Source organism: Dermacentor andersoni, chromosome 1, assembly GCF_023375885.2.
Source record: "Dermacentor andersoni chromosome 1, qqDerAnde1_hic_scaffold, whole genome shotgun sequence".
NCBI classification, from domain to species: domain Eukaryota; kingdom Metazoa; phylum Arthropoda; class Arachnida; order Ixodida; family Ixodidae; genus Dermacentor; species Dermacentor andersoni.
Genome location: NC_092814.1, coordinates 24503831 through 24530727, shown reverse-complemented (window position 1 = coordinate 24530727; position 26897 = coordinate 24503831). Strand labels below are relative to the sequence as shown.

The following is a 26897-nucleotide window of genomic DNA, read 5'->3' as shown; positions in this document are numbered from 1 at the left end:
AAAAAATTGCAGTCGGTGCGTAATATTTTATGAAATAAAATATAATGAAATCATTGCCAACTCCCATTGGTTTTATAACCAACCTAGTCTGCATACAAAAATATGAATTCTAAACATAGATGATAAACCACTGTGACAGCATATAGAAATAGGAGAATAATCTGCCTTTGAAGAGAGCAATGCATTTGTAGTAAAAGTTAATAAAAACTTACTAATGCTGTTACACAGGGAAAGCTGTCTGGCATGGTTCGTAGAAGTATCAAGCTTCGGAGATCCCACAGTTCAAAAGGCTGATCTTTGAAGAGTACTACAAAGTACTGTCTGAAATAGTGTTGCACATAAAAAGACAGAAGCACTTAAAACTTTGTGACAGAGTAGAAAAAGCCAGCATAAAGCACACAAAACAAAAAAAGCAGAAAATAGTTCTGGCATTTGGGGTTGTGTCACTCCAAAAATTAGGTGCATCTAGCCAACGGTGAATTGACAAACTAAAAAGCATTGATTGCGATATCAACCTATTAGGCAACTACATGAAGCATGGTTCATAGTTTTATTGGCCCTGAATTGCAGTAAGCATTCTTTTACTAATTGAATGAATAAACATGGTGTCATGCACAGACAGGCAAATGTGAACAGATCTCACTCGATGATCACGAACACTTGCTGCCACAGGGCAGGTGTAATGAAGAGTGCTGGCAGCGGGGATCCAACAGTTTGTGCTGCCTGTTGCTTCAACACATCTCTGAAACTTGTGATTACGTGACCTCTAACGTGCACAATACGAAAGAACACATGAAGCCACCAGTCATTTTGGCTCGCCCAGCCTTTCCATAGGCTAACATGAACAGATCTTGCCCGATGACCACGAACACTCGCTGTCACAACGCTGGTGTGAGGGAGAGCGCCGGCAGCAGGGAGCAAACACTTTGAGCTGCCTGTCACTTTAATGTGGCAGATTACCTACAAGTGGGGTACGCGGGCTGGGTACACACTCAGCTGTGCGTACAGCCATGCGCAGCCACAGCTAGGCTAAAGAAGGAGCCTTGTGCTTGAACACGTGACCTCCAACATTGGCTGTGCAGGAAGATGGCACACATCAAGCCACCACACTTCTAGGCTCACCTTCACATGCTTGCTCTTGCACCCACAGCATATGGCAGCGTGTGGAGCATGATAGGGTCTTATCACACTTGGGACTTTACACGAAACATCACTGCAATGGCAACAACATTGGAAATTCGGCTGGACTGTCCATACCACTGCTATCGCAATAAAAGCCATACCTTTATTTTACACACAATGCTTCCAAACTTAAGCAGGAATAAGGTTAATGCACCGTTAAACCTACTTGTCTCTTTCCCATGTAAAGGGACCATTAATTGATTTCTAAAAACTGTCTTTTCTGTTTCACTTTGCAAAACTTGTTACTGAAAGTACCGCACATTGCCATGTAAGGGCTACAGTCCCTTTTTTTTTTTAATTTAGGGTGCGAATTTCTAGGCGACAGTCCATATATGGGTCAAAAGTAAGTAAATGCGTACCTGAATCAAAAAACAGATGTGCTTGCCACCACATGCGACAACAATGGAAGGCGTTTATTTTAGCGTCACTTGCTATCTCACCTGTCATCGCTGGTGCATAAGCATGGAGCTTGTGGGGTCTCCAGCATGCGCTTGGGACAAATGAATGACAACACAGTAGTGCAGACAGTCACAAGGGCATTTATTGTGCCTTTTATACACCGATCTAGCCAGGTGAATTATTACCGCTAAAGCATTCCAATGGGCGCGTGACAAATCGAGGAAGTCTAACTCACCATGACCAGATAGCCAGTAAATATGTTCGCTCCTTGCTGGACACCAACGTTTAATCGTTCGCGTGTACGGTCATGCGAACAGTGGCACCTTCAAACAATTGTGTTCATCCATTCTGGTGTCCTGCTCCTAAGCCTTTTGCAGGGTGGTCCCGCGAACAGCTGGTGAGCATGTGAAATGTCGACGCAGCTGGCTGACCCCAAGTCAAAGAAAATGAGTGTACTCCCTTTCGCACCTACGTAAACCCACCGCTAGTTGGTGATAGCAGCACACCGCTCGCATCATTTCTCATAATATGCTGCAACCACACCAACAGCTGCCAGGGCTTAGCTAAGCAGAGAAGTCGGATTGCAGGAGATGCAAGAGCCATATGGGAAAAACATCAGGGGACGCGTGTGAGTTGAGTGTCCCCACGAGTTGTAGCAGCTGGAAATATTTCACCGTGGTAATGTGCGGTTCAAGTAAGAAAGTGGCATCAAATGAAGGCTTTGTGTTTAAAAAAAAAATACAACTGTAGAAATTTTCACATGAAACATAAACTAAATTGAATATTACAGTTGATAGTACCTGCATATGCCTGAGGTGGCATGGGAGCCATGAAAGCACACAGCAAAAATATATATATGAAGTGGGGAAAATTTATGTGCACTGTGCTTATTAAGAGACCTCAGTGTACACTTGTGCACAAGGCAACAAGAAGCAGCATGTGCAATCTACAGAAAATGGCATAGGCTGTCACACTGCATGAACGTGTACACACTGGTGAAAAGTGCAATGGTACAAGCCACTGGGTGTGGACATACGAATTTTGTGTTGGCACTGACACTTAGTTGACAGACTTCTTGCCGAATATCAGCAGTAAAAAAATAACAACAAACAGGTCAAAGAGGAGCTGTATACATTGTTTTATGCCCCATGCTCCCTGTTGATAGCATGCGGAGATAGTGCAGTATGTGCAGTATGGCCACAGCTGACAAGATGTCATGGCTGACAGCTGGCAAGGAGGGTTCAGCCTTAGCTTGCACAGGTACAACCCTTACACAGGCTAATGTGATATGTAGACCCAAGGCAGTTATATAAAAAAGCATATAAAATTTTTAAAATTTAATTTTTCAATCTAGATATTGCTACGGAACAGTATTTGCGATGACAAAGAGGTGAGCAGGGTGAAGACGACGACGACAATTAGAGGCTAGCACGCGCTGTTGCCTCTTGGCCAAGTGCGGTGTATTGCCTTGTAAATATACTTGTATATAGCTTTTTGTCGGCGTCTTCCTACGTAACATATCTGGTGGAGGTGGATGTTCCCTGTACCTCGTCATGGAGCTTCGCAGTAGACGGTACGTCGAGCCTTCCTTCATGGCTCCCGGCGACAACAATTCGACTCTGCCGGCTCCGACACCTGCTGCCACTTCGACGACCTACATCACTCTCCCCGCTCCCCGTGATCCTGGCGTATTCTCGGGCAAAGATGGGGAAGACGTCGAGGACTGGATCAGCCTGTGCAAACACGTCAGCCGCAATAACCGGTGGGACCCTACTATCATGCTCGCCAACGTAGTCTTTTACCTCGGAGGCACACCTCGAGTTTGGTTTCAGACACACAAAGATGAGCTTACCAGTTGGGATTCGCTTAAGCAAAAGCTCCGAGACTTGTTCGGCAACCCCTACGGTCACCAACTTGCCGCGCAAAAGGCGCTTTCCGGCCGTGTGCAGACGTCAACAGAGCCCTATGTCACGTACATTCAGGACGTCTTGGCTCTGTGCCGCAAAGTTGACGCACACATGACTGAGTCCGACAAGGTCTCCCACATACTCAAAGGCATTGCCGATTACACCTTCAACTTGCGCGTTTTTAACAATGTGGCAACGGTAGATGCAGTTATAGAAGAGTGCCGCCGCCTGGAACTCGCTAAAAGCTGACGTATCGACCAGCAGTTTGCCCGTCTGCCCAACACCCCAGCGACATCTTCCTGTGCCGACGCTCCTCGTCCCAACAATACTGGCGATGTTACCAGAATCATCCGGCGTGAGATCGAGGCTGCCTATCCGGCTGCCTTCGACTCCAACCCCTCCAATGCACCTGCAGTCACGGTTTCCCTGATCCAGGCAGTTGTCCGCCAGGAGTTCGCAAACATGGGTCTTCACACCATCTGCTCGGACCATTGCCCTGATACCCACCCGGCTTCGATTCCGCCCCGTCCCGCATCTTCTCACCCACCATGTTTCCGCAACCCGTCTGAATGGCGCACTGCAGACGACAAGCCCATTTGTTTTCACTGCCATCAAATCGGGCACATTTCTCGGCACTGTCGCAGTCGCTGGAGTTCTCCGAACCGGTGTACTTATACTGCCTACTCTCGCCCCCCAGGTGGCCCTTCTCGTCCCTATGCTGCCCGCTCCTATAATGCCGCCACAGATTCTCCTGCGCCGAACCACCCCTATTCTCGTTCGCCTTTGCCCCAACGACGACAATCTCGCTCCCCCCAGCCCCGTCGCTCCTATTCGCCGAATCTCTTCGGACGCCGCTCCCAATCGGAAAACTAGATGATGCAGCGACTTAAGTCGAGGTGATGCTGCATTGCTCCCTACGCTGCCAAAGCCTCTACTGACGTTGCCCACTCATCTGAACCTTCTTGACGTGCAAGTCGACGGTGTTTCTGTATCTGCTCTCATAGACACTGGGGCGCATTTGTCGGTAATAAGCACTGACCTTCGTAACCAGCTGAGGAAAATAATCACGCCCGCCACGACGCCTGTTGTCCGTGTCGCCGATGGCGGAACGGCCCCTGTAATTGGTATGTGTGCCGCCCGTGTCTCCTTCGCCGATCGCTCCACTATCGTGCTATTCACAGTCATCGCCCACTGTCCCCACGACATCATCCTCAGTTTAGACTTCCTCTCCGCACATTCTGCTCTCATCGATTGTTCTGCAGTACTCTCCGCCTTGACCTGCCTGTTCTGGATTCCGCTGAACCACACCCCAGTCGCCTCAGTTCCGTCGACTTCTTTCGCTTGCCACCTTCGGCACTGACTTACGTTGACTTCGTGTCACCCCCACCAGTCCCCGACAGTCACTACATCGCGGCTCCTATGCAAGACGTCCTCCTTACACACGGGATCACAGTACCTCATACAGTTTTATCTATTACGGCGAATTGCGTCTGCCTGCCAGTGGTCAATTTTGGCTTGACGACACAAGTGCTGCCATGCGGGATGTCTCTGGCCCAACTTTGCCCATTCGAGGATCACTCTTTAGCATTGATTTCAGTAGACGACAATTCAGCCGATCCTCCTCTACCATCGCAGTCGGCAACTTGTACCATCACCAACTTACAGAAAATGATTGCACCCGACATGCCGTCCGAGCACGCTCGTGCACTCTACCGCGTTCTGATTTCCTACCAAGATATTTTTTACTTTAACGATCGTCCTTTGGCCCAAACAACAGCTGTCAAACATCGCATTAATACCGGCGATGCCCCTCCTATTCATCGCCGCCCGTATCGAGTATCACCGGCTGCGCGTCAAGTTATTCACACCGAAGTTCGCAAAATGCTTGCCAAGAACATTATTGAACCGTCATGTAGTCCATGGGCGTCACCTGTTGTGCTGGTAAAAAAGAAGGAGGGCTCATGGCGCTTTTGCGTGGATTATCGGCACCTTAACAGGGTTACCAAAAAGGACGTGTATCCCCTACCTCGGATTGATGACGCCCTTGACTGCCTCCACGGTGCTCGCTATTTCTCCTCTATTGACCTTCGCTCCGGCTATTGGCAGATTGCCGTGGACGATCTCGACCGCGAGAAGACTGCCTTTGTAACACCCGACGGTCTTTATCAATTCAAAGTGATGCCGTTCGGTCTATGTAACGCTCCTGCCACTTTTGAACGCATGATGGACTCCCTTCTTCACGGTTTCAAATGGTCCACGTGCCTGTGCTACTTGGACGACGTTATAGTATTCTCCCCAACATTCGCTACGCACCTCGAGCGCCTCTCAGCAGTCCTGGACGTTTTTCGGAGAGCCGGTCTGCAACTCAACGCCTCGAAGTGCCAATTCTGCCGTCGCCAGATTACCATTCTTGGACATCTTGTTGACGCAAACGGAGTGCAACCGGACCCAGGCAAGATCCATGCTGTTACGCACTTCCCTGTTCCAAAGTGTGTCATGGATGTGCGCAGCTTCATCAGCCTTTGGTCGTACTGCCGCCGTTTCGTGAAAAATTTCGCGGCCATAGCACGACTACTAACCGAGCTTTTGAAAAAAGACGCCCCTTTCCAGTGGGGCGATGACGAGGCCTCTGCATTGTCGCTTCTAATCGACCTTCTCACAACACCTCCCATTCTGTCCCATTTCGATCCTTCTGCGCCTACCGAAGTCCGTACTGATGCCAGCGGTCACGGAATTGGCACAGTACTGGCACAACGCCAGTGCGGCCACGACCGTGTTATCGCTTACACCAGCAGGCTCCTCTCGCCCGCGGAGCGGAACTATTCCATCACTGAGCATGAGTGTCTGGCCCTAGTTTGGGCGGTTGCGAAGTTCCGCCCATACTTATATGGCCGACCTTTTTCCGTTGTCACAGACCATCACATGCTTTGCTGGTTATGCACACTGAAAGATCCTACAGGAAGACTTGGTCGCTGGGCCTTACGCCTCCAAGAATATTCGTACTCTGTCACCTACAAATCTGGCCGACTACACAAGGACGCTGACTGCCTGTCTCGCTACCCGGTAAACGAGCCTGACGCCGCTGACAGTAGTACCGCCAACGGCATTTTCTCTGTCTGCCTTCACTAACATCGCCGATGAGCAGTACCGAGACCTATCGCTGCGAGTACTCATCGAGCGTCTGCGCTCTACACCTACCAACACATCCTTTCGCCGATATGTCCTCCAGGGCGGCATTCTGTACCGAAGGAACTTCCTCCCTGACGGCCCTGATCTTCTTCTTGTCGTGCCAAAACATCTACGACAGACTGTGCTCTTTGAGATGCATGACGCACCCACTGCAGGACATCTTGGGGTAACCCGCACATACGACCGCGTCCGCTGCCGCTTCTATTGGCCTGGTCTCACTCACTCCGTCCGACGCTATGGTGCTGCCTGTGATCCCTACCAGTGTCGGAAAACACCTCAGGTGCTACCTGCCGGTCGTCTCCAGCCGATCACTGTCCCTGTGGAACCGTTCTTTCGTGTTGGATTAGACCTCCTCGGTCCCTTTCCCACGTCATCCTCTGGGAACAAATGGGTAGCCGTCGCAACGGATTACGCCACCCGATACGCTATGACGCGGGCTCTCCCTACCAGTTGCGCCACTGACGTCGCGGACTTTCTCTTGCGTGACATTATCTTACTTCATGGCGCCCCGCGACAGCTGCTTACTGACCGTGGTCGTAACTTCCTCTCGAAAGTTATCGCCGAAATTGTGCATTCCTGCTCCATTCAACACAAGCTGACTACCTTATACCATCCTCAAACCAATGGCCTGACAGAGCGGTTAAACCGTACTCTTAGCGATATGCTGTCCAAGTACGTTTCCAAGGACCACCACGAATGGGACATTGCCCTTCCTTACTTCACATTTGCGTAAAATTCTTCCCGGCACGACACCGCCGGATTTTCTCCATTTTATCCATTGATGGTCGCGAAACGACCTTGCCCCTAGACACGGCACTTCCTCCTGCTGCAATCTCAACAAGTGAGTATGCGCGCGACGCCATCGCCCTCGCGGATCATGCACGCCAGCTTGCCCATACTCGACTGACGGCCTCGCAAACCACTCAGCAGCATCAGTACAACGCCCGCCACCGTGACGTACAGTTTTCGCCTGGTGCGCTCATGCTCCTGTGGTCGCTCCTCTCGTCATGTTGGACTTTCAGAGAAGCTCCTTCCGCAATATACAGGGCCCTACCGCGCTCTCTGCCAGGTGACGCCTGTGACGTACGAAATTGCTCCTGTGCGTTCAACCTCGTCCTCTACTCTGGCATCTAGTGATGTTGTGCACGTCAGTAGGCTCAAGGCCTACTACACTGCTTCCGAGTCCGGCGTTTAGTCGCTCCGGGATGGCGCTCGAAATTAAATCTGGCTTCTCTTCAATGGAGTCAATTCTAAGCGTCCAGTGGCACGCATGAACTCCAACCACTTCTGCCGCTTATCGACACCGACGGTATAGCCAACAAGCAAGCTAGGCGAGCTGGTGACCGTTGGGAAATGGTTATAGGCCTAGCTTGCTGGCCGTCGGATCCGAGGCCGACAGCTCCTGCGACCCGTCCGCAGCTGGTAATAAAGCATCTGCATTTGTCAACACAATCAACGTCTGTACATTTGTGTTGCTCATAAGTGACAATACAAATAGTTTTCCTGTCGCTGTTGGTAGCGATGAGAATACACGTTAGCCAGGCGAGCCGCTTCGCAGAGACGAAGAGGTCAGCGTCACGACCAGGGAGAGAGAAAAAAAAAAGACCGGGATGATGGGAGCGGCGAGAAACTTGCTCGCAGGGCCCACCCCGACGGCAGCACAAACTCTTGACATAGCGTTTTCTCAGTTGTTTACATTCCTTTCTTGATGTCGATGTCGCGAGGTGCTGCGTTTTGCGGTTGACTACGCGCATGTACTTTAAAATTGATTTTAAATATGTTTCGAGCTGTATTCAACGTTCATATTTTGCAGACGATGTGTGTGTGCCCACATAAATCGACCTCACACGTTAACTAGACCTCAAAATTTTGTGTGAGTACTCCTTTAAGATCCTGTTGAAGGGCTTCTTGATCCACAATGTTAGTCACTCGGTGGTATATAACGCAGTCGTCAGCAAACATTCGAATTTGGCAAGATACATGCAGTAGGAGGTCACTGATATATATAAGAAACCGAAGAGGGGCGAGAATGGAGCCTCATAGTACACCTGATGTTACGGGAAGAAGATTGGAGGAGTGGTTATTTATGATGACAGCTTGAGAGCGATTAGTTAAGAACGTTTTGATCCCCCATTTTAGTATGTTAGAATGTAGGTTTAACCGAGGGAGTTGTATTAACCATTGATGTGGAACTTTATCAAATGCCTTAGCGTAATCCAGGAAAATAGCATCAATCTGAAGGTTAGTGTCCAAGTCAGCATGTAAATCATTGAGCAGCATGGCTAGTTGTTTCGTACGAATACCTTTTGCGGAACCCATACTGGGATGGATGGAAGAAATTGTTAGCGTCTAAGAAGTCCATAATGTGAGAGTATATGACGTTCCATGATTTTGCAAGGGACGCTAGTTATAGATATGGGACGGTAGTTAAGAGGACAATTTTTATCACCTGATTTGTAAAGCGGAACGACCTTCCCCATTTGCCAGTCTTTAGGAATGAGACCTGTGGAAAGTGACTGTGAAAATAACAATTTCAAATACACTGCAGTATTGCACTTCGTATCTTTAGTAGTTTTGAGCTGATTTCGTCGATGCCAGCTGACAATTAAGGAAAGTTTTATTTTCTCGATTGAGGATGAGATGCCGCTTGAAGATAAGTTTATTGCATCCATCAATGACGTGGTATTAGTAGGTGGTATCCATCAAGGCGGGTTGCGCTCTTGCGTGAGAACTGTTGAAAATGCGGAGACTGTTGGAGACAGGTTCACCCGATGCATTAGCGAAAGTGATTGAGGGCATTGGTGCAGGGTTGATAATGTGCCAAAATTTCTTTGGGTTATCGCATAGCACGCGCAGCAGGTCGTTATTAAAGAAACAGTGTTTTGCTTCAGTGATTGCAGTCAAGTATTCTTATTTGGCTGAGTAGTATTTTTCCCATGCCTCGAGGTTTCCTTTTAGTTTAGCAGTGCGATAAAACCGCTTTTTTGCTTTCGAGTTTTTTTAGTGTCTGCGAAAACCAAGGTTTAGAACAATTTTCATGAAACATTATTCTGAGGATAAATCTTTGTGTTAGATCCTGTAGTTTATTCTTAAATATCAACCAGTTGTTGTTAACTGATCTCTTGTTAAAACTGGCTTCAAAGAGTGGGAAAAAGTTGCTTAATTCATGATTAATGGCATTGTAATTACCTTTGTCATGCAAAGTGATAGTCTTGCTTCGTGTTTCATGGCGCTCGGCGCGGAAGGAAAAATCTGCTTGAATAACTTTATGGTCGCTAATGGGCCCTAAGTATGTAATGGATGATAAACTATCAGGATGAGTGCTCAGTATTAAGTCTAAAATGTTGCTAGAATTGCCTACGATGCGTGTTGGGCTGGTTACTAGTTGATTAAGGTTAAAGTTCAAACAGAGAAAATCCCATGATTCTACGCTGATTAGTTGTGAGTGAGATAGGTTACGCCAACCTATTCCTGAGCAGTTAAAATCACTGAAGAGAAGAATATGTGCGTTTGGAAATGATGTTGCAAGTTGGATTAGCATGTTGCTAAGCTCATGAGAAAATTTTGGGTTAGCATGTAGAGGCCTATAATATAAGCCGATTAGAACGGAGTGTGGCGAAGTGCGGCACAGAAGCCACAGTATCTCCAAGTTGGATGTAATGCTGATGGGTGAACATGATAATTCTGGTCCGGCAGCGATAAATACGCCACCCCCTTGTGAACATGTGCAATCGTTTCGATAAACAGTAAAATTTGGCAAGTCGGCAACAACTTCAGTGTCAGCGATATCGTTAGTAAACCAGGTTTCAGTTAGTATCAGCATATTGCTGTTAGATGACGTGACTGTGCTTGACAGTAGTTCTTGTTTCGGCATAAAACTGCGAATATTAGTGAAGGTTACAGAGAACGAAAGAGGGTTGCTTGCTGAGGTACCAGGACGGGTATTGGCTAATTTTGCGAAACACGACCGCTATGATGATATTTTCCTAACCGTCTGCGATGAGTCATCATACACAAAGCGTTTTGTACCGATGTGTAGTGTCTTATAGTGAAGTGAAAATTTAACACCTTCAGAGTTGGCGAATGCTACAAGATGACTGCACGCAGATTGGACAGGACAAGAGAAGTCTTCACCGATGCTACAAGATGTGTTCTTTAGTTTCCGGGCATTAGAAAGAATAGCGTCTTTAGTTTTGTAGAACGTGAATTTAGCTATTATTGCGTGGAGACGGTTATCAGAATGGCGTCCGACACGATGTGCGTGTTCGATTTCTTTAGGGTCGATTGTTATGTTAAGGCGATCCTGACAGTGACGAATGATTATATCTTCAGCTTCGGTATATGTTTCAGTCTTATTAGTGTCTTCAAGGGAATAAAATATTAGATTATTCTGTGTGGATCGATTTTCAGCATTATCTAATTTAAACGTGCTTATCTAAAAGTGCAGAGACTAAGCAGGCTGTCTGGGTGACGTTAGCTTGGATGGAGTCAAGGTCTGTTATAAGGGTTTGGCAGTGATTCTCGAGTTTGGCCATTCTCCCATTCAGATCAGAAAATGTTTTGTTTGTTGTTAGAAGCTGGCTTTTTAGTTCGCCAACCTTCGTGATAAGCCGAGCTTGGCCGGCGGAAATTTTTTTCAGTTGGACGAGAATGGCATTAGAATTGGGACCGGGGCTAGATTCAATGTCACCGGATAACAACAGCAGAAGGGAGCAGATAGCGTGAACACAATCAGTAGTGATAGTACTCGGACACTATGGGCTTGATAACTGCACTAATAAGTAATTACTAGTTTTCTTTGAAAAGAGGCTACACGGCTTACTAACCTGCATTGTCAGGAAGAGTGGATTAGTGCTCTTTTCTGTGGTACAGCCACCAAGCCCACGAAGTGTCGTTGACGGTTGCTGCAGTTTTATACTTGATGAATATGGTGATGTCGACTGTGATGGGGTGATCCAGGTGGCAGCGAGGCATCGGTAGATCTGCGGCGGCATGTCAGGGGCAGGGGTGACATTGGTGTTGACGTAGGCAGCCCCAACTTCGTCACAGCTGGGATTAATCGGACGGAGTGATGACGGACCCGACGGCGCAGTCAGGCTGGGCAGGAATGCGATTATGATCTTGACAAGCACCTGCATTGTCAGGAAGAGTGAATTAGTGCTCTTTTCTGTGGTACAGCCACCAAGCCCACGAAGTGTCGTTGATGGTTGCTGCAGTTTTATACTTGATGAATATGGTGATGTTGACTGTGATGGGGTGATCCAGGTGGCAGCGAGGCATCGGTAGATCCGCGGCGGTATGTCAGGGGCAGGGGTGATGTTGGTGTTGACGTAGGCAGCCCCAACTTCATCGCAGCTGGGATTAATCGGAGGAAGTGATGACAGACCCGACGGTGCAGTCGTCAGGCTGGGCAGGAATGTGACGGTGATCATGACAAGCACCTGCATTGTCAGGAAGAGTTGATTAGTGCACTTTTCTGTGGCACAGCCACCCAGCCCACCTTGCACTTCTTCACACTTCTTAGCTGTGTTAAATTATGAACGGTCTCTCGTGTGATGAGACTGCATAATATTCACCACTGATTACCTGCTGGTTGGCAAAAAAAAACATTTTCAGCTCCCTTTTGTAAAGACGTAATGCACTTTCCACCAGCAACTTCTGACTATACGGCATGATTACTATCTTTAGTTATCGGTATGCTGCATCTCTCGTGAGTGCTATTACATGGCTATGGACATGTGAAGAAACTGCACTTCATATTTTTTATCTGCTCCAGGTAGTTCCAAAATGAGCCTCACGTCATTGGAGACCTTACTTTATTCACAAATGTCTGTTAAGAGCTCTGCCAAGTTGGTTTTCTCAATAAAGGTACTGCAAATCATGCATTAAGCATCGTGAAACACTTGATATTTGTGTAGTGAATTCAGAGGTTGTGTCATTGACTTTTGCTGTGGAAGATCTCTTATAATTTATATGCGCCTAAAGAAATTGATGCCACTCATTTATCCCGGTGAGAATATTTGTTAATGTAACTTATGCATTGCTGGCCCAATTTTAAGTATTCAGACAACATAAATATATCAGTCACCAATGCTACACAAAAGTAGAAATAGCAGAAAAGAATTTTCAGTGACACTTGAGCTTTTCAAAATGTACATTCGTTCCCTATAAATTGAGTTTGGAACACATTTTCTGTGTCAATTGATTTTTAAATAATACAAGTCTCGAAAGCAGTGTTACTGCTCTTCACAATGTGCTTGATTAAATGTCTGAGTGATGTGGTATATCCAAAATATCATAGTACTCTGCGATCTTGTAATTGGAGTTGAGCACAACCGCTCTTGTGTTCAAGCCATAATACAACAAAATGTCTTGCTGAGAGAGTTGGTACATATTTGTGAATAAACAGGAAGCCAGTCAGACATGCAGACGCATACATAAGGGAAGAACTGGACTTTATTCACTTTTTTTTATCAGGTAGTTCTGGTTGGATCAGCTCCGCACTTGCAACCCCTCCCCCCTTTTTTTAAAAAAATGAGTGCTCGTCTTTCTTGTGCACGCATATAATTGGTTTCACGATTACAAACTTGGGCATTGCACGATATCTACAAATCAAATAGGGAAGGTTGTGAAAAATGCACACTGCACGTCACAACCCGAGCCAGCTGCGCTGCATGATACCACACGCAGTGATGTGTCAGTGACTACTTGAAGCTTAAATTTAATACGTATACGTACAAGCATGTTCCTAACCATTCTAAACTGAAGCAAATGTAACCACATAATTCGGACGTGAGCGAACAGTAAGGGCTTATGTTACAGCTGGAATGTTATGCCAGGGGCATCTACATTACGTGATTGGTGCAGCCATGACCTACTAAGATGTTGTAATGCCCTCGGAGAGCATGCCACAATCAGTTAAACACTGTTCCACTCGCATACAATCAGTAAGCATGATGAACAACCTTGGCACTGTGCTATGGCAGCTGCACCGCCTTAGGCTTTTTGCCTCTAGCAAGATGGTGCCAACCGGCTTTGCTTTTGGAGAGCCACCTTCACTCCAGAAGCCCAAGTATATAACCTCCTTGGCTTTGGAACGATAAAAGTGCAATTGTGGCCTAATGGTTAGAGCATCGACCTGCTGTGCCAGAGGTTCAATTGTAGCATCAGGCATGTAATTCAACTTTGTTTTAAAAATGTACTATTCAGCAAGACAGAGGCAGCAGCAACACACAGCCAGCAGCCACGGTCAAGAAAGTCAAGGAGGATTTGCAAAGAAAGCGTCACTTTAAAAATGTCTGGAACTTGTGACAGGTTTCTGTACGAGCTCATCATCTAATATGCAGACATTGTCTTCCCTTGTCAAGTCTGGCACCATTTTAGGAGGGATGGTAGTAGTGCTCACTATCCACTGGACCAACAGAGACAGGTGAAAGGGAAAGTTGAGATCAACCAGAGATTAGGTTGAAGCTACAACCCGTCATAGCTTTCGTGCTACTCTTGGGAGGATGACAATTTTCCCTTTTATGAAACTTCATCTTGTGCATTTTGCAGAACTGATTTACCATATACAGAGAGAGGTGTTTAGAAGAAAAACTGGCAAGGCAAGAGAGAGCAAACTACATTCCTGAAGGAAACCAAGAGGGTGACTAGAGAGGGAAGCAAGCAGGAAACATGCAACTGAAGTGCCAAGTGGGCAGTGATAAGCACTGTGCCATGTGTAGAGGTGATGAAAAATACTGTGACATGCACTTTTATTTTAACTTAAAAAAGGGGATTGTGGCCTCGTCACCGATTTATTATTGCTCAAATTTCATAACAAAGTAGCATTTCTTGTATGTGTAACTCAATGTCAGTGAAGTAATTACCGTATTTTCCCGCCTATAAGTCGCACCTTTGTATAAGTCGCACCCCTTTACGACAATCCCGCCCCCCCCCCCCCCCCCCCAAAAAAACAAACAAGACAAAAACAAAGCTTATATAAATCACACCACTGTATAAGACGCACCTGTTCATTTAGTAAGTGACTTTAAAAAAGTACAGTGATTTTTCACTTCATGAATGTGGGTGACATGCAAGCATATCTATGCCATTCCTACATAACTGCGATAGCAATGGTTTGGACACTCCAGGCACATTTCTGCTGTCGTGGTCGGGGCGATGTTCTGTATAAAGTCCAAGGGTGATAACATTGTCCCCGCGTGCCGTATGCTGTATGTGCGAGTGAAAGCGTGCAACGGTGAGCCGAAATGTGCACAAGGGAGGAAAGTGGGAAGGCAGCGTAGTTTGCGCAGTGGCGGGTGCCGTATCTTGAAAGTGATCTGCAGACGCAACGACTTCAGAGTTGGTCAACTTGCGGTTGGCTTGCCGTCACTTCCATTGCTACTCCATCCTTCTCACATGGCGCTCGGCAACTCGATCATGAGAGGAACCTAATGCCATCTTCGGCTGGTTGTTTCTGAGCGCTCTGGAGCGCTCTCGCGAGCGGCGTTGTCTTCGGCTGGTTGAAAGAGGGTGCGCGCCCTGCGTTCGGCTGGTTCCTCTCGATTGCTCTCCTCCATCTTCAAGTGCTCTGAGGTGCTCCGAGCCCTGTCATCGGAGTAGTCGTCGAGACTGAAATGTCATTGCAGTGCTGCGTCGCTGCTGCTGGCGACGGCCCACCGTAACCTAGGCAACTTAGGCCGCTGCATGCTGGCGTCTCGACGAACGCTCGCCCCGCTGGCGCGTCCGCCGGTCTTCCCGGCAGCGCCGGGAGCTTTGGATAGACGTATCATTGGATGTTGGAAGTAGTCACGTGGTTCCACATCTGCCATTTCCTCCTCCGAGAATGAGTCACACGTTCGGCTTGCGCGCTTGTCCTCTACCTCTGAGCTCGGGGAACGCTGGATCTGCCCGACTCTGCTTCGGGGGATGGAGGCGACCAGTCGAAGATACCATAAGTACCTCCATAGCGCACACACAACCCATAGCAACTGCCAGAGGAGGTCAACCCAGTGCGCTTTGCGTGGCCATAGCATCCAATTCGATTTTGATGGCAACTTTTTCCGGGGGAAAAAAAATGTATACAAGTCGCACCATTCTACAAGACGCACCAACAAAAAATTCAGAAGAAAAAAAAAACGCCACTTATGCATTGAAAAATACGGTAGCTGCAGAGACCCGAATTGATTTCATTGTGTGGTAGCAACTAAAAGTCTGCACTGACCATGCAAATAACAACGTCAAGAGCTTTATTAACAATGCCAACCAAAAAATTCGTTTTTTTTTTTAATTTGGGGAGAAAAGAAAGAGCCAGTAAGTGCAAAATGTTTTTGTAAGGTTGTAGAAGTAAGAATGCAGGTTGTTGTGAGTGGGGTGAAGAAGCGTCACTTTTAAAAAAAAACATGATGTGTAGGAAATGTTGGCAGCGCCAGCTGCTCCTTTTGACATAGAAAAGTAAATAATGAAGGCCACAGGTATGTCACTTTTCAACAAGAGCAATTGCATAGGTTTGTACAATTTTTTAAACTATATGACTCAAATATTGTCCTATTCAATTAGGTACTCAAATGAAACAGTCACTATTGAAATAAATTTTTTCCAAAGTGTTGAACTGTCACCTTCTTTCACTTGTGCAGTGTAGTATGCATAGTATGGCGCGTCCTGCTTAAAGTCTTTCATAACTTGATTGTGAAAAGGAAAGCAGTGACTTGCGTTAACTAGTTGGCAAATAGTGCATGCCCCCCCCCCCCCCCCCCCCCAACGCTGGCAAACTTCATTCCCACGGTGCTCCCTCAGTCCAGGTGAAGCACTTCGAAATACAGCGGAGAGCCAAATAACTGTTGGGATTTTCGGCTCGATCGCATGCTCTATCACAGCTGATCATGCGAGCATGGCTCTGTCCATGCTCCGTCATCCTCTGTCGATGAATGGTAGTTGCGAAGTGATCCAATTCACGTCACAGGTCAGCTGACTGATTCATCCGTGATCACAGCTGTTGTGTGAATCCAGCTTTATCAGGATCACGGAAGAGGGGGGGGGGGGGGGGGAGCCGCTGGCCAAACATACGATGTGGAGGAGTCAAGACCGTGAATGGAAACTGTTTTTGCAAAGATTTGAATTTTGTTGTGTGCAGTTATTTCTGTGAGTTATATGTGCAGATTTTATTTTTCTTTCCTAGCTGTTGTAATTGGTGGTGCGGGTTACATACAGTGATGGGTTATATGCGAAAAAATGTAGTAAGGTTAGGACAAAACATGCAAAAAGGCATTTTTTAGGCGCTCAACCTATAATATAGGTACCGACATCAAAATAGCCATTCATAGACATAATAAAAGTGCCATTAAAATGTTCCTAGACCCAGAGTTCATGCTTATATGTTAAATAGGCACGATAAAGACATAATTTAAAGAAAAGGCATGTTGCTAAAAGTTACGGTCTCTATTAATGATATGCATGACAAAATTAATTAACTGACTGTGCTTGTAATAGTGACTTACTTCAAGTGGGAGACCTTAATGCAAGTTACTGGAGACTCCTCATTGGCATCTGCACGAACCTGCTGCACTCGGCCTGACTGGATGCTGGTGAGGACGATCTCATTCCGCACTTTGCTGCCAACCGTAATAAGGTTGGCATAGGCAAACGACAGAAATGAGGTAAGGCTCACCCATTCGATGCCTCTGCAAAAACAGTCGGTGCAAGAGTAAGCATGGCGCTTTACAAAAGGAAATGATTACAAAATGGTTTAAGTTTAACAACCCTGAAATACTCAATGCTCAGGCATGTGGGTGTTCTCAACTGCGCTGGACAGCCACAGAGCTTATAATTCTGCATAGATTTCTACCAAAAACAGGAACTAGTGCCAAAGTTCCCATAAATTATGGTTTTAGCATTAGGCCGCATCAACCAGGTAGATGAAAAAAATGTAAAGTGAATGAGAGGCAACTGCATCGTCATGGTAATGGTACAGTGGAAATGAAATGTGGCAGGTGTCCAGTGTCATCTGCTGTGTGTGCGTATCCATATGCATGCTTGTTGCTGCACTATATTTTTGTTGTTGCTTGCCTGCACATTTGGGCTCTTTGTTTGCTGGCACAGCTGCAACTGTACTTTTTTCTCTTGTGCCCTCATTGATGCTGTAGCTTGCACAGACATAATTGTGCATTTGCAGCCCCATGTAATAACACATGCAGCACACATTAAATACTGAGCTTAATGACATGTCGACCATTGTAAGAAATTTTAATTCCCTACACATCAGGCAGTCAAAAACAGGGTAGATCCTTACTTTTGCCTTCTTTCATTGCCCTGCATAACAATAAAATGTTGGTTCTGTACTGTGATCCATGAAAAAGATTGTGAGCCACAAAGTTAATAAGTACTGCAGATATTGCCTCTTTGGTGCTATCGAAGTGCAAAGGGTTTACTAAGCCTAGAGTGGCTGCACTGATGACTCAGTGAATGCAGCCCCCAAGGGGAGCAGTCTGAGCACCTGCAGAACAACTCTCTGTACTGAAAAATCTGAAAAAAATTTAACAACCCAGAACTAAACATGGGTCGCGAGAGGTGCGATAGACTTGAGACACCAATTTCGGCCATCTGGGGTTCTTTGACCAACTCCCATAGCCTGGCACACAAATGTTTTTGCATTATGCCCTACTGAAATGCTGCTGCAGCAGCTACGAATCGAACCTATGACCTTGTGCTTTAAAGAAGAATGCCATAGCCACTAAGGCAGGTGCTAAAAATTCAAACCCTTCAAAAAAAGAGTGAGGAAGAAGACAGTGGAATTAGTTCATATAACCTTCTCCACCTCCCCTTCAGCGGCTCTGATGCCTCTGCTCGAAGTGGTTTGGAGTAACTAGGATGGGCTCGAGTTGTTAGACGATGCAGTTTAGTACCTTAGGTCTTGGAGCAACATAATAATGCTGAAATGGCAATTTCTTCCCAAGGTGAACCCATTGTGGCAAAAACAAGCCCACTCCATTCAGGCAAAGATTGCCATGAAGATCATACTAGGAAAGCAACTTGATGCACCCGATGCAATCAGATGCAACTTCATTTTCAACATCACAAAGTCAAAATAGGGACACTGGACGCAACTTCTGATGCACTGTTACTACCAAAGCTACAGCATGAAGAGATCCTGTTGATGGAATACTGCAAGGAATACTGTGGCTGCTTGTTTAACTTCATGCAACATGCTGGCCTCTCATTTTCCAAGAAAAAGCTTTGCATCCCATCAAAAAAGCTTGGGCATAGTATCGCAAAAGGAGCAAAATATGAACAACATGGGTATAATGCAGCTGGTGCTGACACTTGCTGCTGTGGTGCATGCAATCAGTCCCATCACTGAAGTACTTACACTCTACTGACCAGCATTATTTAGGTCAGAGTCATGAGAAGGTGGGCACTATTTTGCTGTCTTTCAAGTGCTATTGTTTCATTTTTTACTTTTGCATGTTAGCAAGGGCGCATGTTGGTACTTGGCAGGGTGCAGCGTCAAAATTGTAAACTTCTTATGATGGTTCAGTCCTAAGAGTACGTGCAAAAACCTATACTTTGTGTCTATAGTACCACACTGCACACTAAATGAAGAAAGAAATAACCATGACCTTATCTTTTCCTGCAGTGGTCTCAAACTTATCTCTGACACTGGGCTGCATTCAGTCCTCATAGCTGCTCGAGGGCCGCACTACTAGGTGTGTGGCGCTCTTTCCTCACCCCTTTGTGTGAAGCACGAACATTTTAATGGGGATACAATAACAAGATACAAGATACGAAAAAAAAGTAATAATCTAACACCAACTAGGTCAATCAGTTATGCTATAAAGTTACATTTATGGTTCTAGCACTCCTCCTCCTGTCTTCTTGTTTCTGTGTCTCCATTAAAATATTTGCGCTTCTCACAAAACTGATGGTGGTTTCTAGGACTGCATGAAATTGTCTGCAAAATGCTGCATGTGCTTATAGAACTGTCTGCAAATACTCCAGCGTGCACTGGCATTGTTCCTCTGTGAAATTTCACTAATATATTTCGTCTGATCCCCAATTTACAGGAAAAACAGCCTTTAAAAAAATATAATTTCGTTGTTCGATCCCACAAGGTGTTCACATTGTTATATATATGCAGTCTAATTTTGCATAGTGTTAAAGGGGCCCTGAGCTACTTATCAAAGTTTAGAAGTGCATTTGAAGTTAAAACAGATTTCAGAAACAAGTTGGTGCAAAAAGGACTTCAATGCGTTCAGCAGAAGCGGAGTTATTGGCAGTCAAATGTTCCCTACACGGTGCTTCCAGTCCTTCAATGACTTGCACTGCAAAGGCTACGGCAGAGTGCGGCATGCCCACAACCCTGCTCCTACTGAATGTCACTATGGTGCGCAGTTCAAATTTGATTTTGAATGTTCACACAGATGCCACAACTTCCGATTTTGGCACCTACGACACGCCAAACGCGGTTGCCCTCAGTGAGCTGCAGTGCACTCTGCGGCGACCGCGGTATCTACGCCACATAGCAGACCACAGCTACATGCAATTGTGGTGCATAGGTGCAGCATTTGCGTTTGATTTGTGCATGACAGGGCTTGAGTACATGCTCGAGCTCATATGCTACTGTCTGACTGTGCTATGTGGTGCAGACCAGCTCTGTCCTGCACCAGCTTTACCAATGGATAGTAGCTACATCCAACTTGCTCATTTTGAAGTGCTATCAATAGTGCAACATGAAGTAAAGTCTTCAAAGGCAACTAACCCGTAGTGGCCAGGAGTGAGCACGCACTGGCAAGCGTACATGTGGTCTTACCTGAAGTTTCGCATGGTTCAAGGCTAGCTGCGTGTTCAAAACTGGCAGAAATTAGTGAGACCCGATGGCTATGACATCGATAAGCAGAGTTGCAAAAGTTTAATTCCTACGCAAGTGGCCACGGCCAAGCCTGAGCAGACGATAGTTGGCTTCTTTCAAAAGTATGTAATTATTAACGAAATTCGAAAGCAGATTTTCGCTTACTTCAGCCTGTTTATTAAACAGTGTCAATAAACATACACAATAACAGTAGGAAGAAGTGCTTTGATCCAAACACCCTTCTTGATTAATGTCAGTTATTGCCATATGACCAACAGCAGCCTCGTATGGGAATCTGCTATATTACAAAATAAAGCACCCAGAAAAGAGTGGGCACCAGGATTTTGTGGAAAAGAGAGCATTAGAGAAAAAGGTGACTTCATGCTCCATTTGCGAGCTCCACGTGCCATGCACGACTGCAAAATTTGGCTGAGATGTTCACAGCAGCGTATGCTATGTGCGGACTGTGTTTGTTCATCAAGCCTGAAGGGTGGTTCAGGACCCTGAACCTTTAAGGTTCATTCACTGCATCCTCATTCACTCATTTAAGGCCAGGTTGAGGACCCTTTAAGGCTTATTCACACCTGTGACTGACAGCAGTCGTACGACCAACTTGGTCGCAAATTGTCCAGTTGCAAATCAACCAGTCGCAAATCGACCTGTCGCAAATGGCTGCAAAAAAAGAAAAAGCAATCATTTTGGGCCATCTGCTGCTGCCCAATTTTTCAGTCGCGTGTGTGCAGTCACAAGACTGTTGAACTAATCAGATGCACAGGAACAGGATGTCTGTATACACTGATACTTATTTTACATGGCAATGCAATTGTGCGCAGATGGCAACTGGCCGATCGCACTTGCCGGTTTGAGCATCAGTCGCCTTGAGTTGCTTTTTGGTTGCCAGTTGCGAATGGTCGCGCGAACTCCTCACGTTGGTGGTGTGAACGAGCCTTTAATGTGATGTCATTATATGAAGTTCACTTTTAAACAGCCTTAATTCAAAAGGTGATCTTGTGAAAGTGGCTGATCATAATCAGTGACATCAGGAGCGTTCTGTCCTGTCGATGGAATAGGCGGTCACTAAGGGTGGCACTTTGGGAAGACTGCAGTGCACCTCGTCACCCCTAACCATGCTTCACCAGTACATTTCACCAGCAGACTACAGATAATGTAAGATTTCGTTGGATGTGATGTTGGATCCAAATTGAACTCCACTTTGTTTTACAATTCACTCCATTTTCATGGCTGATCATTATTAAAATTATACCCGGAAATCTGTGCTAACTTTTTCCATTAATATTGCTATAATGCCTCACAACATGATGTTTATATTTTTTAGCGTGATACACCTAAATTTGATACCAGAGTGGAAAAAGGCACTACAATTTGACCTTGCCTGGTGCTGCTGAGTGACACATTGGTATTGTTATAAATAGAGTGTACCGCACATGATTTGCGATGCATGTATTAAGCCTTTTACTGCATGGGATTTAGTGGATATATGCAATGATCAGCAAGTATTGCTGGTAAAATGTTTTTCTTTTACATAACTATGAATAAACCAGGACTCACATTTAGTAAAATTTCCTTTCTTTATCCATTCTATTAGCCAATTCATAATTAGTCAGCTCACATACTGCTGCACTGCCATTCAGTCTGGTGCATGAGCATAGAATAAAATAAGAGGAACAAAATGATCAGAAACAAGGCTACAGCTCAGTTTGTCAAAGGCAAACAATGTAGCTGTAACAGAAGAAAAGTTAATCCTAAACAACGGCTGGACTACACACACACACACTTAGAATCCACAATAGAATTTCCTGAGTAAAAACATTACAACTACCACCAAAATGCTGTTTTCCTTGCACTTACACAATTATTTGCATACCTACAATTTCCCTTTTAGAAATGTCAGAACAAAGAGAAACGTCGGCACTTTTAAAAGTATAAAAAACAGTAAGTTGCCATATTTTGCTGCAAAAGGGCATATACATTTACAAAAGGGAAAGTTCTTGCAAGTACATTTACCACACAAAAATAAAAGACGTTTGTTTACATTTATTTGCCGAATTTCTTGTTCCAATTAAGAACCTGGATCGCACACTCACCTCACAGGCGTGGCATGCAGATTGAGCTCTTTCTCCAAAGTGCCAGAAGACAAGTCGAACACTTGTACACTTCCTGTTGTGTTCCCTGAAAATTAAGTCAGTCAATAGTATTCTTTTGTAAACTATAACTCTTGTCCAAAAAGAGTAATGATTATTATTTAAGAATGCATAAATAGTGAAATTTTCTAATCGAATCAAATACAAATATCAGAAAAAAACAGGCTTCAAATACTGAGCATTTGGAATTCCTAAATAAAGGGAAGTATAAATGTTGCGTGGACTCCACTACCAACAAAAGGCTCATTTGCATTATTTGATACCACTAATGCTGTTAACAATTGAAAGTATTTTTTCCCGAGAAGCTGAGAAGCTAACACTCCCAAGGTTAGTTCTAGTGGTAACACATAAATATCCAAGAAAGTGGATGGGGAAACCGCGCCGCTGTAGCTCAATTGTTTAGAGCATCGCATGCGTAATGCGAAGACGTGGTATCGTTCCCCACCTGTGGCAAGTTGTTTATTCATCCACTTTCATTGCCATTAATTTATCAATTCTATAATTCAATTAGTAAGTACATGTAATTTCCCCTATGTTTTCCTTGGTCTCTTTGTTTGTAGGCTTCTCATGATGTGATTAATAAAAAATCCGGCCCCTCGGTTAACCCCCTTTCTTCTCATTCTTACATAACGAGGGTCTCGAATCCGGCAACATTGATGCCTTCAGGTAGCATGTGCAGGTTTATTGACCAGTTGCCTTCACTGAGAAAGATCACATACTCGCAACACCTGCGGCAGAAAAGATGTTCCACATCTGCTACCAAGGTTTGTGAATGGTAGCACTGGCTAACACTCCCAAGATTAGTTCTAGTAGTAACACATAAATACCCAAGAAAGTGGATGAGGAAACTGCGCCGCGGTAGCTGAATTGGTTAGAGCATCGCACGCGTAATGTGAAGACATGGGATCGTTCCCTATCTGCGGCAAACTGATTTTTTATCCACTTTCATTGCCATTAATTTATCATTTTTAAATCAATTAGTAAGCACACGTAATTTCCCCTATGCTTTCCTTGGTGTCTGTTTGTTGGCATCTCATTAGATGTAATCTAAATAACACAAACATTTGTTCAAATGTTGCAGGAGTGTTGCATAAACCAAAGGGCATTACGTCGAACTCGTAATGTCCATCGGGTGTTGTAAAGGCTGTCTTCACCTTGTCCGCCTTGTGCATAGGTATTTGCCAATACAGGTCTAGACATGAGAAATATTCAGCACCCTGGAGGGAGTCAATGACATCATCAATTCTAGACAACGGATATACGTAGTTGCACATGATCTTATTAAGTGCTCGATAATCGACGTAAAATCGTACAGAGCTGTCTTTCTTCCGGACCGACACAACAGGAGATGACCAAGAACTAGACGACGGCCGAATGATGTTTCTTTTGAGCATGGGATCAACATTGTCCGCAATAATTTTCCGTTCAGCGGAAGACACATGGTATGGGTGGCGAACAATCGAACTGCCTTTGCTTTCGATGCAATGCACTGTGACGTAAGTGCGCCCCAGGATTTTGTAGGGAACATCAAATAATGCTTGTGTTTTTGCAGTCGGGCCAAAAGGTCTTCTTTCTGTGCAGCAGTCAGATCCGGATTTATTGTGGCCGTTAAAGCAGTGGTTGCAGCATGACCATCAGTTGTGGCAGACAAAGGTGGTGATTCGGTGTTAACAGGTACTAGTGAAAGAGGTTCGGTGTCAGTAAAGCAAGTCACAGTGGTTGGTGCCTTGGGACAGCACAACTGGCAAAGAAGTAGGGTTAAGTACAGCGATTGACGCTCTACCTTCGTGAAACCGCACCAGGCTAGGAGCAATTCTAAGCCCACCAGATAGGCAGCGACCGCTCGGTGCAAGAAACACATCACCATTAACAATGGTGTCGGAAGTCAGTGTTAGAATATGCTCATTGCCAGGGGGATGGAAGAGTCGGTAGACGTGACGAAACGCAAGCTGTGAGCACTGACATCGGATGAAGATTCAGTGTCTGTCATATGATTAATTCACTGACGGCAAGGTATTAAAGCTGATGCTGAGGACAGGAAGTCCCATCCTAAAATCAGTGCGTTGATACACGAGGACAGCACAATAAACTGAATGTGGTAAAGGATGCCATCAATGAAAACACGTGCAGTGCATACACCAGAGGGCTGAATAAGAACTGCATTAGCACAACAAAGGGGAGCGCCATTAAATGGTGTCTTCACTTTCACAAGCGAGAACACAAGTCAGTACTAATAACAGAAAGTGATGCACCCGTGTCAACCAAGGCTTCAGTCCATGCTCTTCAACACACATCAAAAGTACATTTGACATGGCACTCCAGAGGACTTTCATGTTGTCCGAAGGATGCAGCTTTCCCTCCCAAAGCTGCACTATTTAGTTTTCCAGGTGGTGATCAGAGGTCAAAGTATCTGGTCGAAGGGCGGAAGAGGAGCGTGGCGTCGATGATGGAGAGTGGCGACAAGGGAACACAATGAACTGGTGGGGTTGCATTTCTGCGGAGATGGGGAACATTGTGGATAATTGTAGTAGGAGTGCAGACGTTATGGTACAGGGCCAGAAAACTTATCTCTTTCCAATCTGGCATGGCCTGTCGTTCATCTTGTTAACAGCATCGGCAAAACCTTGAAATGTGGCTACGGATGCCGCAATAGTAGTACACAGGTCAAGGTGGGCTCCAGGCATTGTAAGACTGAAGCGGTGGTGGTCTTGCTGTGAGACGATTCAGGGAGACGTGCATTGCAAGTGCCTACTGTGGTGGCTTCTGGGAGGGTGGCAATATAGAGGCAACCTGAGAGTAAGATGGCGTAGGTATGGGGTGTGGGCTCGACCCTTGCGTCACGGCAGCTATTTATTCCCTCACGATACGGTGTAGGCCACCACCAGGAGGCATCACATGGACCTCAGGAGGGATTGATGAATTTTGTGCATGCAGTTCCTCTTGGATGATGGAATGGATCAGTGCATGTAGCTCGCCATCGTTGGATGCCCTGAAATCGCCATCGTTGGACGCCCTATAAGTGGATCATATTGTTACACATATAAAGCTATTTACAATATAGTTACAGACAGCGAACATTCGCAGAGACGGAAGAGAGCCCAGCCGGGCCGTGTCCACTTTTCATCGTCTTCAGGACAGTCGTCGCTCTTTTCTTCGCCTCATCATAACACGACCCTCGGTGGAAAAAGCACCACCATGGTGCAGCAAATGGGACTGTCAAGAAGAGCATGGTAAGATTTCAGCCGTGCAACATGAACAACATCATGTGGTGAGGCCAGGTGACATGGTAGAGCCAACGGGGACGATCTCATAGGTGAAGGTCACTTAACGTAAGACGCGGTAAGGGCCCTTGTAGCAAGGAAGGAGTTTTTCCGAGAGCCCCACTTGGTGGGAGGGACTAAAGGAACACAAGGGAGCTTGGTGAAAAGTGTACGTCATGGTGCCGCTGATTGTAAACGCACTTTTAATTTTCTTGTGATGACAATAGACGAGTATGGGCAAGCTGCCTCACGTGGTCAGCATGGGCAATGGCGTCGTGGGCATACTCGCTCCTCGAGGCATTAGCAAGGGGAAGTGAAACGTCCAAGGGCAATGCAGGGTTGCGACCAAACAACAGGTAAAATGGCGAATAATTGGCAGTGTTGTGACGTGAAGAATGGCAAGTGAACGTAATGTAGGGTTGTGCAATGTCCCAGTCACAGTGGTCGGGCGAAGCGTACTTAGACAGCATGTCAGTGATGGTCCGGTTCAATCGCTGAGTCAAGCCATTGGTCTGAGGATGGTGCAACATGGTGAGGTAGTGCTTGGTAGAGCAAGACTGCAGAATGTCAGCAATGACTTGGGAAAGGAAGGTACAACCATGGTCCGTGAGCAGCTGTCGTAAGGCACCATGCACTAAAATGATCTCGCGGAGGAGGAAATCCGCAATGTCAATTGCACAGCTGGACGGAAGCGCTCGGGTTATGGCGTAGCGCATCGTGTAACCCGTAGCCACAGCGATCCACCTGTTGCTGGACTTGGACTCGGAAAAAGGACCGAGGTCTAAGCCCACTCAAAAGAATGGCTCAGTTGGGATGTCGAGGGGTTGAAGATACCCGGCAGGAAGTGTCGCTGGTTTTTTTCGATGCTGACAGGGCTCGCATGCCACAACGTATCGCCGTACAGAGTGAGCAAGGCTGAGCTGGTAGAAGCAATGGCGAACACGGCTGTAGGTGCGAGCGACACCAAGTTTGC

The 26897-nt window shown here is 45.9% G+C and overlaps 1 protein-coding gene across 1 annotated transcript in view; it reads right to left on the bottom strand.

Annotated features, from left to right (window-relative positions):
* The window catches only part of LOC126545225 (WD repeat-containing protein 11-like), a 289213-nt gene that overhangs the window by 141153 nt on the left and 121163 nt on the right, over window positions 1-26897 (bottom strand). Inside the window, exons 11-13 of the mRNA XM_050192989.3 lie at window positions 22608-22692; window positions 17156-17338; window positions 213-321 (exon numbers count right to left, since the gene is read on the bottom strand). Coding sequence (XP_050048946.1) covers window positions 213-321; window positions 17156-17338; window positions 22608-22692 — 377 coding nt within the window. The remainder of the gene's footprint in view (window positions 1-212; window positions 322-17155; window positions 17339-22607; window positions 22693-26897) is intronic.